The sequence below is a fragment of the Eschrichtius robustus genome, chromosome 10 (genome assembly GCF_028021215.1).
Source record: "Eschrichtius robustus isolate mEscRob2 chromosome 10, mEscRob2.pri, whole genome shotgun sequence".
Lineage (NCBI taxonomy): Eukaryota > Metazoa > Chordata > Mammalia > Artiodactyla > Eschrichtiidae > Eschrichtius > Eschrichtius robustus.
Window position 1 is genome coordinate 51,493,362 of NC_090833.1, and position 13,762 is coordinate 51,507,123.

At 43.3% G+C, this 13,762-nt stretch overlaps 1 protein-coding gene across 1 annotated transcript in view; it reads left to right on the forward strand.

The window, feature by feature from the left end:
- Positions 1-13,762, forward strand: part of DOCK8 (dedicator of cytokinesis 8) — a 220,983-nt gene that overhangs the window by 142,747 nt on the left and 64,474 nt on the right. Inside the window, exons 21-24 of the mRNA XM_068551869.1 lie at positions 1,128-1,292; positions 2,482-2,651; positions 5,316-5,411; positions 9,165-9,260. Coding sequence (XP_068407970.1) covers positions 1,128-1,292; positions 2,482-2,651; positions 5,316-5,411; positions 9,165-9,260 — 527 coding nt within the window. The remainder of the gene's footprint in view (positions 1-1,127; positions 1,293-2,481; positions 2,652-5,315; positions 5,412-9,164; positions 9,261-13,762) is intronic.

Sequence of the window (13,762 nt, forward strand, 5' to 3'; positions counted from 1 at the left end):
TCTACACCCTCCACATATTTGGTGCACTGCTTTGTAGGCCCCAGCTATGGAATATAGACTTGTTCACTAGGCAAAACATTCATTCACACATTTTGAGCCAATATTTGGGACTCCAGGGTGTTGGGACAGGCAGCACAGGTGGAGGCACTTAGTCTCCAAGCATTTATTGAGAACTTATCTGTGTCAGGCACCATGGAAGGCATGGTGGGGAGAGAAGAAAGCATGAGAAATGCACTTTGCTTCCAGCCTGTCAGAGAGACAGAATTTCCCACTGGAAACAGCCCAAGAACCTTGTGATTTGGTGTCACTAAAGCCCTGTACTGAGTGGTGTCAGAGGCTTCATTGAGGAGGTGGGATGGTGCTTAGCATCGAAAGGTTGGTATGATTTTGTGGGTGGGAGCAAGGAGGGCTTTCTAGGTGAGGACAGCAGCACGAGCAAAATTGCAGAAGTGAGAAGCAGACGTGTGATGGGGACAGTATAAAGATTGCCTTATTTTAAGGAAGTTGAATTTGAGCAGAAGAGGATACCAGGTGGGATAAGTAGGGTGGAGCCAAACTGTGGAGGGTTTGGAGCTCCTCAACAAGAGAGTGTACACGGTGAAGCATTGTTTGTACAGGTCCAGGGACTGACATGATACACATACGTTTTTAGATTAATCTGTACACCAAGAATCTGTATTGTTCAACAGCCCATCTCAAACCATAGTGTGCGTAAGAATGACCTGGGCATCTTGTTAAAATGCAGATTCTGACTCAGTCGGTCCTGGGCAGGGCCTGAGATTCTGCATTTCTAATAAGATCCTAGGTGATACTGATGATGTCCGGACAGACCCCACTGAGTAGCACCAGTTTACAGCGTGGTTTAGAGAGGGGAGGATGTCTGGACAGGCTCGCATCTTTGTCCTGAAAAACCACAGTGCTGGCAGAAGGAGGAAATGTGAAGTCCTTTGCAGTAAGCAGAGCTGGCATGCTGGAGCTTCCTAAAACCACTCACCCTGCCCCAGGGGCTTCAGCCTGGTTCAGCCGGTCAGTGGTCAGGACTCCTTGTCACTGCCCCAAAGAATGTTCCATCTCAGGCTCATTAAGGACTCACTGCAGGGCCGCCCATTTTTCTCTTGGTTCCTCAGCCAACTTCTCCCAGTTTGCCTTCGAGTCTGTGGTGGTCACCGCCAACAGTCTGCACAACAGCAAGGGCCTGGGCAAGGACCAACATGGGAGGAACTGCCTGCTGGCCTCCTATGTGCACTACGTCTTCCGCCTGCCCGAGCCGCAGAGGGACGTACCCAAGTCAGGTAACATCCCCCTGTTCCCCCCCGCTCCCCGAGTATGGGAGCCTGGCGGGCAGCGCACCCTCACCCCCACCCCACAGAATTCACAATAAAATTAAAAGCCCGAAAGTTATATTTTATCTTTTAGAATAAACAAAACTTACATGAATGCTGAAATTAAAAGTTCATGTCTAGATTTTTCTCTCTTGCTTTCTATCTGCCTTCCTCCCTATTTTTATATTCTAAACACTTTTTTTTCTGCCTATTTGATAATCGCTCACTGATCTTCACCCAGTCGGTACTTTCTGATTCAGTTGTGAATCCCTTCTTTTAAAAGCTGGAGAAGTGACAACACATGCCTAGGATTCTAGGATCATAATGATAAGGAAAATAATATATATTTGATAGCTGTGGTAAGCAGTGGCCCCTAAACTTTTCATTATGAAAAAATAAATCCCTTTTCTCATTCCCCCCAAACTAAACTCCTGAAATAATAATTCATTTCTCCACTCTTTTTAATTATTTATGTAAGTAATAATCAACCAGAATGTCTTGTCAGCATGATATAAAAAGTAGCATCAATAAGTTAACAAAATTCCAGGCTCTAACAAAGGAACTTGGGCATATTTATTAGTCCATGCAGCCTCATTTCAAGTAAACCTGTAATTTTAAATGTTTTAAAAAAATACTCATAATATTCATAGACTCACATAATCACCTTTGAACACACGTAAATACTTAAAGGTGAGAAACATTGCTATACAGTGTATACTGATTCTCATAAGATTCAGATGATCCCTTGGATTCTCAGATCTCAGAAATGCAAGACTTATAAAGCTGTCATCATTTAAATATTAAGAAATAAAAAATATCCACATTTCGAGCTTGTCTTGAGAAATCAGAACCTCATGGGCTGTTTCCCCATGGCAATAATAAGCTGGAGATGAGGAGCAGCCCCTGTCTTTGGATGAGGCATGTGTTTCCAGTTTACCACAGTCCTCACCACTCCCTACTGCCTTACACCCTATCTTTCCACCAAAACATTGCCTCCCTGGCCTCCCCTAGGCATTTGCTAATAAGACCCTAATTCCAAGACCTAATCTAGTGGGTTTCCACTCTACTATCTACCCCATCCCTCCTCAGTTCCTTCTCAAGTCCAATAAGTGACTCTGATCTCCTTTCTGTTGACATGTCTATACCTGGTGGGGTGCAGGCGGCCCCACTTCCCTCCCGGACCCTCGCTACCACACATACGGACGCACGTCTGCTGCCGCTGTGAGTTCGAAGCTGATGCAGGCCCGAGTGATGAGCAGCAGTAACCCAGACCTCGCGGGGACACACTCTGCAGCAGACGAGGAGGTTAAGAACATCATGTCTTCAAAGGTAAGGAAGATGTCAAACCCTGGAAAGAGACATGGGCTTTTTTATTTTTAACTAACACTTGGAGAGACAACACGAAATCAACCGCTACTGCTGCCCACTGTCTTGGTCAAATGCTCAGCTTTCAAGTTATTAATATCCTTTTCTTTTGAAGTGACTGAGATCATCCTGATGGCAGGCAAGACTGGCATTTGAAGGTATGCACGGAGTCAGTGAACTCTGGTGGGAAGTTTCTCGAGCATAGCTGGTTTAGCCCCGTGGAGTCGATGAATACCATGAGTTTTATCTTCAAGGAAAAAACTTTGGCTTTAACTGTTTTTGATGCCTAGAAAGACTGTTTTTTGTTTTATTTTTTAATAACTTGCCTTTTAGATTCATTAACATCCATAGATTGATTATCCCATGTAAGAATCCCAAAGATCAAAACCAAATTTATAAACAAAAATTGAGATCCTGGGAGGGTTGGTGACTTGCCCTAGATTGTTTCCCTCCATGAATTCTTTATGGTTTCTCATAAACTTTTTATTTTATAAAAGTTTTAGATTTATAGAATTATTGTCAATATGTGACAGAAAATTTTTGTGTACTCAATGCATAGCTTCCCTGTTATTAACATTTTACATTAGAACAGCACATTTGTCACAATTAATGAACCAATATTGATATATTATTATTATTAACTAAAGTTTATATTTTATTCAGATTTCCTCAGTTTTTCCCTAATGTCTGTTTTCTGTTCTAGGATCCCACCCAGGATACCACATTAGATTTTGTAGTGACGTTTCCTTAGCTCCTCTGGGTTGTGACAATTTCTTAGACTTTCCTTGTTTTTGAGGACTTTGACAGTTTTGAGGCATACTGGTCAGGTATTTTGTAAAATGTCTCTCATTTGAAATTTTTAAAAATTGTGATATAATTCACATACCATAAAATTCACCCTTTTGAAGTGTGTAATTCAGTGGTTTTTCACATATGTACAAAGTTACCATGAATTCTTAATCTAAATTTTCTTTCCAGTTATCTGTGGCCTCAGGGTGGCTAAGCTTTTAGAATAATGTCATTTCCTCTGATGAAGATAAATCAAACTCTCTAGGTTTTGACATCATTTCCCTTACACAAACCACCCACTTGAGACAGTATGTTGTGAGACAGGAAATCTGGAGACCAGGGTTGGGTCTCGATCTGATACCAACCAGGCCTGTGGTCATGGGCAGGTCAGTTCCTGCCCTGAGCCTGATTTTCCTCATCTCTGTAGAAGTTCTGAACCCTGGATGAATGTAAGAATCATCTATAGATCCACTCCTAGAGATTCTGATGATCTATAGGTTGTATCATATGAAATTGTTGATATTCTATCCTTTTTGACTTACAGAATCAACCCAGGGATGTGCTGGAGCTGGTTCATACCAGTTTCTGAGAGCTGATTGTTAAATTTTCAGGAACTTTCTGAACCAGTCGTTAAACGCAGACATTATTAAAAATTAAATTATATAAACTAACAAATAAGTTATATGGAAAACAAAGGTAATCTAAATGCAGTGTTCTGGAGCAGAACAGGACGTTAGTGGAAAAATTGGTGAAACTCAAAGTCTGTGGTTTAGTTAATAGTTAATGTGCCAACGTTAATTTCTTAGTTTTGACAAATGTACCATATTTATGTAAGATATTAACATTAAGAGGAACTTGGTGAAGGGTATCCAAGAACCACCTTTGCAACTTGTCCATAAATCTAAAATGATTCCCTTTTTAAGGGAGTACTCAAACCTCATCCCTTCTTAATTACTTTACTACATTTTACTGTTATCTATGTTCTTGAGGTTATTTATGCCTACTGTACGGTGGAAATACTGTACAGTGGTTTGCTACTGCACATCTCTTTGGCAACACCATATTCGGTAATGTCATGTTAACTTGAAATCAGCTATGACGGAAGCATTCACAAGCACAGAAATTGGCAGATTCTACCAATCAGCCCCTCCCCTCCGAGAGCTGGTTGTTAAGCATTTGCCAGCACACCCTGGTTCAATTTTGCATCTAAGTCCTCTTTAAGTGGTATCTTTTCGGATCGCCTAGGGGAGAAGTGGTCAGCAGCTGTTATCCACAGACTTGATTATTACAGTTTCCTTTAATGAAAGTGAAAATATTAAATTTTCTCTGTGGACTAGGTTAAGAATTTTTAAATTATTCGTAGTGAGGGGAAAAATTTTTGTCTAACCAGAAGTATCAAGCATGATCTTCCTTTCAGAAGTGGTTTTTTGACAATTTATTAAAGAGTGTTTAGGAGACTGGGTAAAGTACCATGCTAACCCACAGAGAGGCACTGTTCCCACACATTTTTTTTTCCTGCTCTTCCAATTAAGTCAGAGACTTAGAAAGTTGAAGGGACTGTTGAGCACCCGGTGGTTTTTAACTAGGATTTAACTATAGGTGGCTACGCACCAACTAACCGTGAATATCTCAGGAGCAAGTAGAAGTAGGTGTAACTTTACCTTCTTTGCTTTGTTTTATGTTTATTTTTGGCAGTTGTTTTACCTTTGTAACCAGAAAAAGAAAAAGAAAAAGAAATATGTTAACAATGAATTCTAAGCTTGTGATTTCCAGCCCGTTTGCTCATCTTCCTGGGGACCACTGTTGGTTGACTGTTGAGTCATGGTTTGTGTATTTCAGATGGCTGATCGTAGCTGCATGCGGATGTCCTACTATTGCTCTGGCAATAATGATGCTCCAAGTTCAACAACAACACCAAGGCCAGTCAGCAAAAAGGTACTGAACAGGCAGTGTGAGAATAATTTGCCCAGCCTCTCACTATGATTGAAAATAGATGCCATCAAGTACTGTCCTGTCTTGTTCCTGCCCTCCTAACACACACACGCACACACGCACGCGCGTGCACACACACACACACACACACTTTTGCAGCCCTGTCCCAGGTGCCCCATTTTTTGACCACCTAATTACCTACTAACTCAGTGGTTCCCCAACTTACCGTACATCAGAAGTACCTGGGTGGCTTGTTAAAACTGACTGCTGGCCCTACGCCTAGAGTTTCTGATTCAGTAGATGTGAAGTAGGGCCCAAGGATTTGCACTTCTGACAAGTTCCCAGCTGATGTTAGTCCAGGAACCACACTTTGAGAACCTGAGAACTGCTGTATTAGCTTCTTTTTTGGTAAAAGGAGAGCTGGGGACAATTCATCCTCAAAAAGTGAATGGCAATAATTAGGTATCATTTATTTCAATACGATTTCAAACATGAAAAGCCTTGTAATTCTTTCCAATCAGCCTTACCTACGAGTTCAGAGACTTGACAAGCTGTTAAGCTGCTCGTCAGAAAGAACTCTTTATATTAAGAGGATTCTCCAGTTGTCACGTCATGTGTGGTCCAAGGGGTGGAGGATAAAGGAACTGTCTGCCCCGAGTTTTCTCCTCTGCCAGGCACCCAAGAGTCTCACCATTTTAGTAGCTACTTAAGTTAAGGTCTTGAGTGTCTTTCAAGACCCCTATTAAAATGTAAACATGCTGATTGGAAGGATAACACAGAAAGCTCTTTGCAACAGCTCACACCACTGGGAAAGATGTGTTAAACAGGCATGGAGGGAATGAGCTTCAGCACAGCTCACTTTGGACCGGCTGAGGGAAAGATCAGGCATGAGGAGGCCCTAGGAGGGTCCAGTGCCTGCAGACTTGGCAGTAATACGGGCTCCATTTGTCTGGAAAGAGGTACCAGGAGTTAATTCTAACAGGAGGAGTAAAAGAAGATGTCATGAGGTGCTGAAAATAAATATTTCACTTACTTTAAATCTTAGCTTTGGGCTTTGCAGGGACTGGTTACAAGTACCATTTTCCTTCTTAAAAACCATGATTTGCTTACAGCCTGACTTGCTTCAGGCAGGGCCTGATTTCTTCTGGGCACATTTGCCTTGTTTTGATTTTGTTTCTGTCATTTCAATGACCAGAAGAGAATCATTTCATTTCAGAGGGAGGTTTAACCAGTGTGTTTCCTTAATAGCTCAGCAAACTGGGTTTAGCTGCTTGGCTATTTTCTGTAACCTCCAGAGCAAGGTGTTCTTGTAATAATGTTGCCTGGTAAGCAACATAAATTACTTTAAGAAGCGGCTTATCCTCCTCTAATCTCCTCTTGCCTTAAGATTCTGGCAGTCAAACTGACCTATTTTCCAGAGGTTACCTTTGAAGCTTGTGGAGCTTGTCTTCCATACAATGGGAAGATCCGGGTGTAGCGGAGTTACATCAGGGCAAGCTTAGACCACCTGCTAGATTAACACGCAGCCCTGCACCTCTCCCAGGTGGGAGAGCTTCCCTCATGTCTCACAACAGCATACAAATGTGTTCACGTGTATTGAGATTATAAAGGTTTGACTCGCCTGACAGAATGAAGTGGGACCAATGACAAGCTGAAACACTTCAGCATTCTCCATTCGTCCCCATTAACCATCGGGGGATGTAAGTAGTTTGAATACCCAGACATCTGCTCAGAGATTTTTCCATTTGTCTCCTTTTAGTTTAGCTGAGTAACTCCAATTTTACTGTGCATAAGAATCAGTAAATTGTGTTCCATGCCTACTGTACACTGTGGGTGATTTAAAGGTTTGTCAAGGGTAAGCTTTGCTCTAATCAATTTTTGCTTTGGGTGTTGACTTTAAAACTTTATTTCCACATATGCCAGTACTCTAGGATGTGATATTAGGGTGTTCAAGTAGTTTCAGCTTTCTTACCCACTGAGCAATAAACAATGAGTTCATCTGTATTTATTCTAGATTTTATGGTTGTAAAATGAATGGAATCCACAGAAAATGCCCAGACATCATTTTTGCCATCAGTTAGGGTGACCAGCTATCCCAGTTTTTCCGGGACTTAGGGGGCCCTTGGGATGTAGGACTTTGCATTTTAAGACCAGGACAGTGCTGACTGAAAAGAACGCACATCCTAAACGTTGAGAATTATGTTTTATTCGGGGACATTACCGAGGACTATAGCCCAGGATACAGTCTCTCAGATATCTGAGGGAGTGGTCCAAAGAGGTAAGGGAAGAGCCAGGATATATAGGGATTTTTGCTGAAAAAAAAACCCCATGTAGTTGAACGTCAAAAGATGTTCGTGAAAAACAGACATCTCAAGTTAATGATTTTAGTGTTTTTCTGTGTATGGGAAGATGCAAGAGTCTGGGCTCATTGAAATTATTCCTTAGTATGCATCTTAACTACCTAGGGCCAGTATCCTGTTTTTGTTCATCCTGAATTCCCCTCAGGGTGCACTGTCTGGGTCTCAGTGGCTGATGGCTTGATGGTCTGGAAACGTTTGTTGTTCACTGGAATAAGCAGGCAACATTTGTTGTTTACTGAAATGACAGGCAACATTGTTTTTGTCCACAACAGTCTCAGGCAAACTGAGATGAGTTGGTTGCCCTACCTTTAGTCTTAAACTTGTTCCCCATCAGAGCTGTTGTCAAGAGTATTAACAAGTATCCAGATAAAGTAGGGAATGGGAAAGATGCAAAAGGTGTAAAAAATCACTGTCTGCTACATTTGCAGTCAGATGACTTGACAGGGAGTGTAGACATAAAGTGGAGCATCTGACCCTGGGACAAAGAAGTATAGAAATTGGGTGAGTTCAAGCTGCTACCCCTATGCCTTTTAATGCAGACAATCTACTGATAAACCCAAACCTCGTTTCCCACAAAGCCATAGCAGGATTATAAAAACAAAAATTGTTCCATCTAGAAGGGAGTTGAAATACCATCTAGACAGTGGTTCTTTAATCGAGGTCCCTGGACCAGCCGTGACAGCATCACCCGGGAACTTGTTAGAGATGCAAATTCTCAGGCCCCACCCCAGACCTACTGAATCTGAAACTCTGGAGGTGGGCTCAGCAATCTGTTTCTTAACAAGCTCTCCAAGGGATTCTGATGCACATTCAAGTTTGAGAACCACTGCTATCAACTGAGTTTATAGATGAGAACATTGAGGGTAAGGAGAGGAGGAACAGCTAACACGTGGTCACACAGAGGGTTTACAGTGGGACCTGGAAGGAAGAGAACAGAGTCTCAGTTCCGACTGCTACCCAGGAATGCTTCCCCCATAGAATGTATTAGCTTCACTCCCCTGCCGAGGCCATTCCTTCAAACCCAGTTCTCCAGTAAGGTTTAGAAGCCCCATGTGCACAGGTTTCCAGTGACTCAGAATGCGCTACTGCCTTTTGTTTTCAAGAAAGGATTAAAAATACGCTCCCGCTGTGCCCCCTTCCTCCCTCGAAACTCCTGCCTGTGTTTGTGTGGCTCTGGGGATTTGGGATCCACACAGCCTTCTCCTACCTACTTAAAATGCCTTCCAGTCTCAGATTATGTCAGCATTGACTTTGCCATCCACTGTGGTCTAAGACATCTAGGACATATACTAACAAGCTATTACAATTGGGAAAAAAGAAAAGTGGGGTTGGCGAATAAAGCACCTAGTACAGACCATCATTACGTAAGTGCAATGTTTTTGTGTTTGTTGTCCAGCATTTCCATGAGGAGCTTGCTCTGCAGATGGTGGTCAGCACTGGAATGGTGAAAGAAACAGTCTTCAAGTACTCCTGGTTCTTCTTTGAGCTTCTGGTGAGAGTCTTGCATGTTTATATCTGTGCTCTGTAGGGCACGAAAAGCAGACAGGCAGTGAGGTTTCCCATAGTAGGAACTGACATCTTATCTACTGAGTTGCTCCTGCAGAAAACCTGGGATCATTCCTTCAGTTTTAACTCTCCCTCACCCCTCCAACCATCTTCCACCAAATCTTACTGATTCCACCTTGAAAATCTACTTCCACCTGCCGCTTCTCACCAATCTTCACCGCTCCCCGCCTAGTCAAGCTGCCATCATGTCTGCAATCGCTTCCTCTTTGCCCGCCTGCATTCACTTGTGCCCTCTGCCCATCCAATCTGCACAGGGCAACTCAAAATTAAGCAGATAACGACACTCCCCTCTGTAAAACCTTTCAGTGATTTTCAGTGTACTGGAAATAAAGCACACATTTTTCTCATGGCCTAAAAAGCCCTTGGATGATTCTGTTTCCCTTCATCTCTAACCTTATCTTAGGCCCTATTCCCCCCCTCATTCAGCCACATTGTTTCCAGTTTGGTCCTTTGAAGATGCTGAGACCTTTTCAGCCTCAGAGCCTTCTTAAGATTCTTTCCCCTGTCCGTACCTTTCATGACCCCCACATACATACACACTTTGGGAGTTCTTCTCTTTAGGTTTCAGCTTTAATGTCACCACTTCTGAGAGCCCTTTTCTGACCACCTTATACCATAATATGTCTTCCACTCTATTCCTCTCCTTTTAAACACCCTCTTTATTTCCTTCCTAGCACTTATCACAATTTGTAATTGTTTTTCTCTCTTGCCTGTTGGATTTCTAGGATTGGGGTCTATCTTCTTCACTATCTTATCTCTAGCCCCAGAACATGGCTTGGCATCGTACAAGCACCAACTAATATTTGTTGGGGGGAAAAATGAAACTTGTAAATCTGTTTACCTGCAACTTCTATCTGTTCTCTAGCAGAAAAGTAAAAGGTACAGCATAGTCTTTAATTTCAAAATAAAGAGAATAGTAATACCTATTTTATGCTAGAAGTGAAAGGATTTTGCCATAAAGCCACTAGAATAAGCATTTTGTCAATGTTGATAAATTGAGATGCATTGTGAAATGAGGTTAAATGAAAAAGGTATGAAAGCACAGACACTAACTACATAAAAATGCACATACGAACAATCTAGAGGATAAAGAGTGGGTTGAGATTTAGCGATAGAGTTAGCTTTATATTGACTGGGTTCTTTCCTCTGTGACACTGTTAAAGTGGATAATTTTTTTTTGAGAGAGGTGGTAGGATTTTCACCTGAGCTCTAGTTTATCTATGTAAGTTCAAGCCCAAGTAAAAGAGAACAATACTGAACAATAAGACATAGAGGACAAGAGGGTCAAAGGAAACAAAAATAAAACCTACATTGGGGAGGAAATGGGAAGTAGTGTGCAACAGAGTTAAAAAGAAGTGAGGCCCATGCCACAGAAGCACATCCAGGATGCAAATCCCTTAGAGTTTCACCAAGTTCCCACCCCTCGTTTGAGAAAGGTATTGCTAGCGAGATGTCTTTTCCAAACACAGTCCCAGATGCCTGCAGCAGAATCACCTAGGGTGCCTAGTGAGAGTAAAGCAGATCTGGAGCCCCTCCCTAGAATACTGAGTGCAAAGAGGAGGGGGAAGCCGGCGGTGCATGAACCTGTCTGCCCAGGAACCTTCCAAGCATGCTGAAGATCCGCTAGTCCACACCACCTCTGCTCTGTGAGGCCCGAACAGAGCTAGGGGTCTCTACATGCAGCCAGCACCAGGAGTTTGCATTCTAAATGCCAAGCTGATTCAGGTGGGTGGCTGCAGCTCACAAGTCTTGGAGCAACCGCATTAGCAGTGAGACATGAGCTTTGCAATCTGGCAGGAAGAGGCTGGCCATAAACTCTGTCTTGAGGCAAGAGAAGGATCAAAACCACCACTGTGTGCCCGGTACATCCTGTTTCTATGTACCCATCCTACCACCATCAAGTTTCTCCATAAAGAAGATTCACTCAGGTGGTAATCCATCTATAGATAATTCATACAAATAATCTTCAACTGAGTTGATCTGCCATATTGCAAATTTTAAAAGACATGACGCAAAAACTCACTTTGACATTGTGGAATCTCTTAGAAGAGAGTCCCAAAGGAAAGCAGTATCTCAGTTCAAAGATGTTTCATGTCGTTTACTCACACAGCTGCACACATATGCACACACTTCACCTAATCATTCTTAGATCTTATTTAGTAGCTATGTATTATAAGCTCTATCATGAGCAGTTATCCCCGGTGCAAAGACAGGACCCTGAGGCTAAGTAGGGGTTTGTCCAGCCCTCTCAGCCAGGGAGGGGCAGGGCCTCAGTTCCGCAATGCTCTAGTCAAAATTCTGTTCCTCTGCCATTTTGCTTCTCCTTGGAAGCTTAAAGTTACAAAACATTTTCTTAGCCTAACGTATTAACAACATGCGAAACCTTTGTATTCCGAAGTCAACTTTAATGGAGTGCTGCAATCACTATCCCATTCTCAGTCGGCATGAACTCAGCATTGCTAGCCCTAGATGGCTCCTCGTGGCATCTTAGAGCTCTCTTTCAAAGGCAAGTTTGCATTCTCTGCAAATGTAATGATACTCTGTCCTTCATATAATACCAGTGACAGCTGGCATCCCCAAGGAAGGGAAAATAATAACACCTAAAATGTGTTGAGCATCTATATACATGCTAGGCGCCCTTGTAAGCAATGTAAGCATCATCTGGTTGAATCCTCAGACGACCCTCAGGCCGGAGCTTTCCATCATCCCCAGTTTACAGATGGGGTTGGAGGAAGGGTGGAGGCCGTAAGGAGAAGTCTCCAGGTCCGCCAAAGATTTCATCAGTACCACTTCAGTGCCCCTAACTGCAGGGATCTGAGAACCATGGAACAGGTGAAAATTGCTTTGGATCTTGCACATTTATTTACTAGGACTCAGTAGGCTCAGGGAAGAAAGCAAAAGTTAAAGCTGATAGCCCTCCTTCCTCTAGGAGTCCTTTATGGTAAACAGATGCAGAAGCTGGAAAGAAAGTCCTACTGATACGAGTGCTTGGAGGGGGTTGGTTAACATGCAGATCACCCAGGATACTGACTACTCAGTCGCCCAGGGCTCTGCAGGTTATAACTAAGTCTGTCAGGGTCCTCGCAGGACAGTGTTGGCATTGCTCAAAAGGGTTAACTGAAAAGCATTTATCAAAGGGACTTTGCCCAGGGTATGTGCCAGGTTACAGAAGCAGATAAGGGTTGGTGAGGCACCCTGGGAGCAGGAGGTGCTGGAAGCCTTTCTCTCTCCTAGCTCTAAAGAAGCAAGGGTATGGAATAGTGTAACTGGGGGCAAGAGAAAGCTGAGGCAGAGAAGAGGGTCCACGTGACAAGGAGCTGGCATCTAGGAGAAACACTGCCACTGCCAGAAGCACGCTGCACAGGGATGAGGGCAGTGGAGTGGATGTGTACCTGGACCACTCTTCTCCCGCCCACTGGTCCCCTGATGGTGCCTCCCATTGGCCAGGTCCAACCAGAAGCCTAAGTTCAGGGAGTCCTGAATGATGTAGTCTATAGGGATCAGCTTCCCAGGGCTCAGAGATAGATGGAGAAGGGCAAGAAAGGGAGCTGGAGTTTGCATTTGGAGGCAAATGGAAACTCTCAGCCCAGCCAGAACTTTGCAAGGAAACCGATCTTGGACCCAGACAGGACGCCCAGTCCTCCGCGCATTGCTTTTGCATTTTTTGCCTTACAGATGCCTAGGAAGTTGTTTCAAAACCAAAACAGTTTTTTTCCCAAGAAGCTTGAGGAGAAAGGAACGACAGCCTCCTTGGGCTTAGCCAACAACCTGGGCAATTTAACACCCTTTAGTTGTATTAATGCCCACGTGCTAATGAACAACCACTTTGGCATCAGAGCTGTTGAACACAATCCTTGGGCAGATTTCACACTTGCTAATGAATAAATCCCCATGCTTCTAGAAACTGCTGAGCCAGACTTTGGGGATCCAGAGGTAAATGGTGACCCAGTTTACCCAGGACATGAAGTTCTACACCAAGGGGTTCTTGGTATCCCAGCTTTGAATGGGTCACAGAGGCCAATATGGAGGAAAATATTTTCCTGCCTTATCCCACCCTACAAATAATGGACCAAGTCTCCACTACTATTTCTACTGGGTGTTCCTCTCTTGAGATGCAAAGAACATAGTAGTTGGAAAGTAGCTGACAGTCTGGCAAGAGGCCAATAGTTGGAAGTATGGTATTGTGAGGATTATCTATTTGTTTGTAGGATGGCCAAACTCAGCAGGCAGGAGCCGAACACAACAGTGAGTTCTAAAAGCCTGGTGCTGGGGTGGGTTAGGCAGCAGGGAATCAGGAGCAGGTAGCTCTAAACAAAGGGGCCTCGTCTTCCTCGGTCCTTTGTTAGGATCATAGTGAGAGAGGCGTTTTGTCAGACAAATATTGGGTCCAGTTCCCATCTCTCATTCAGGTCTTCCGTCAAGTACATG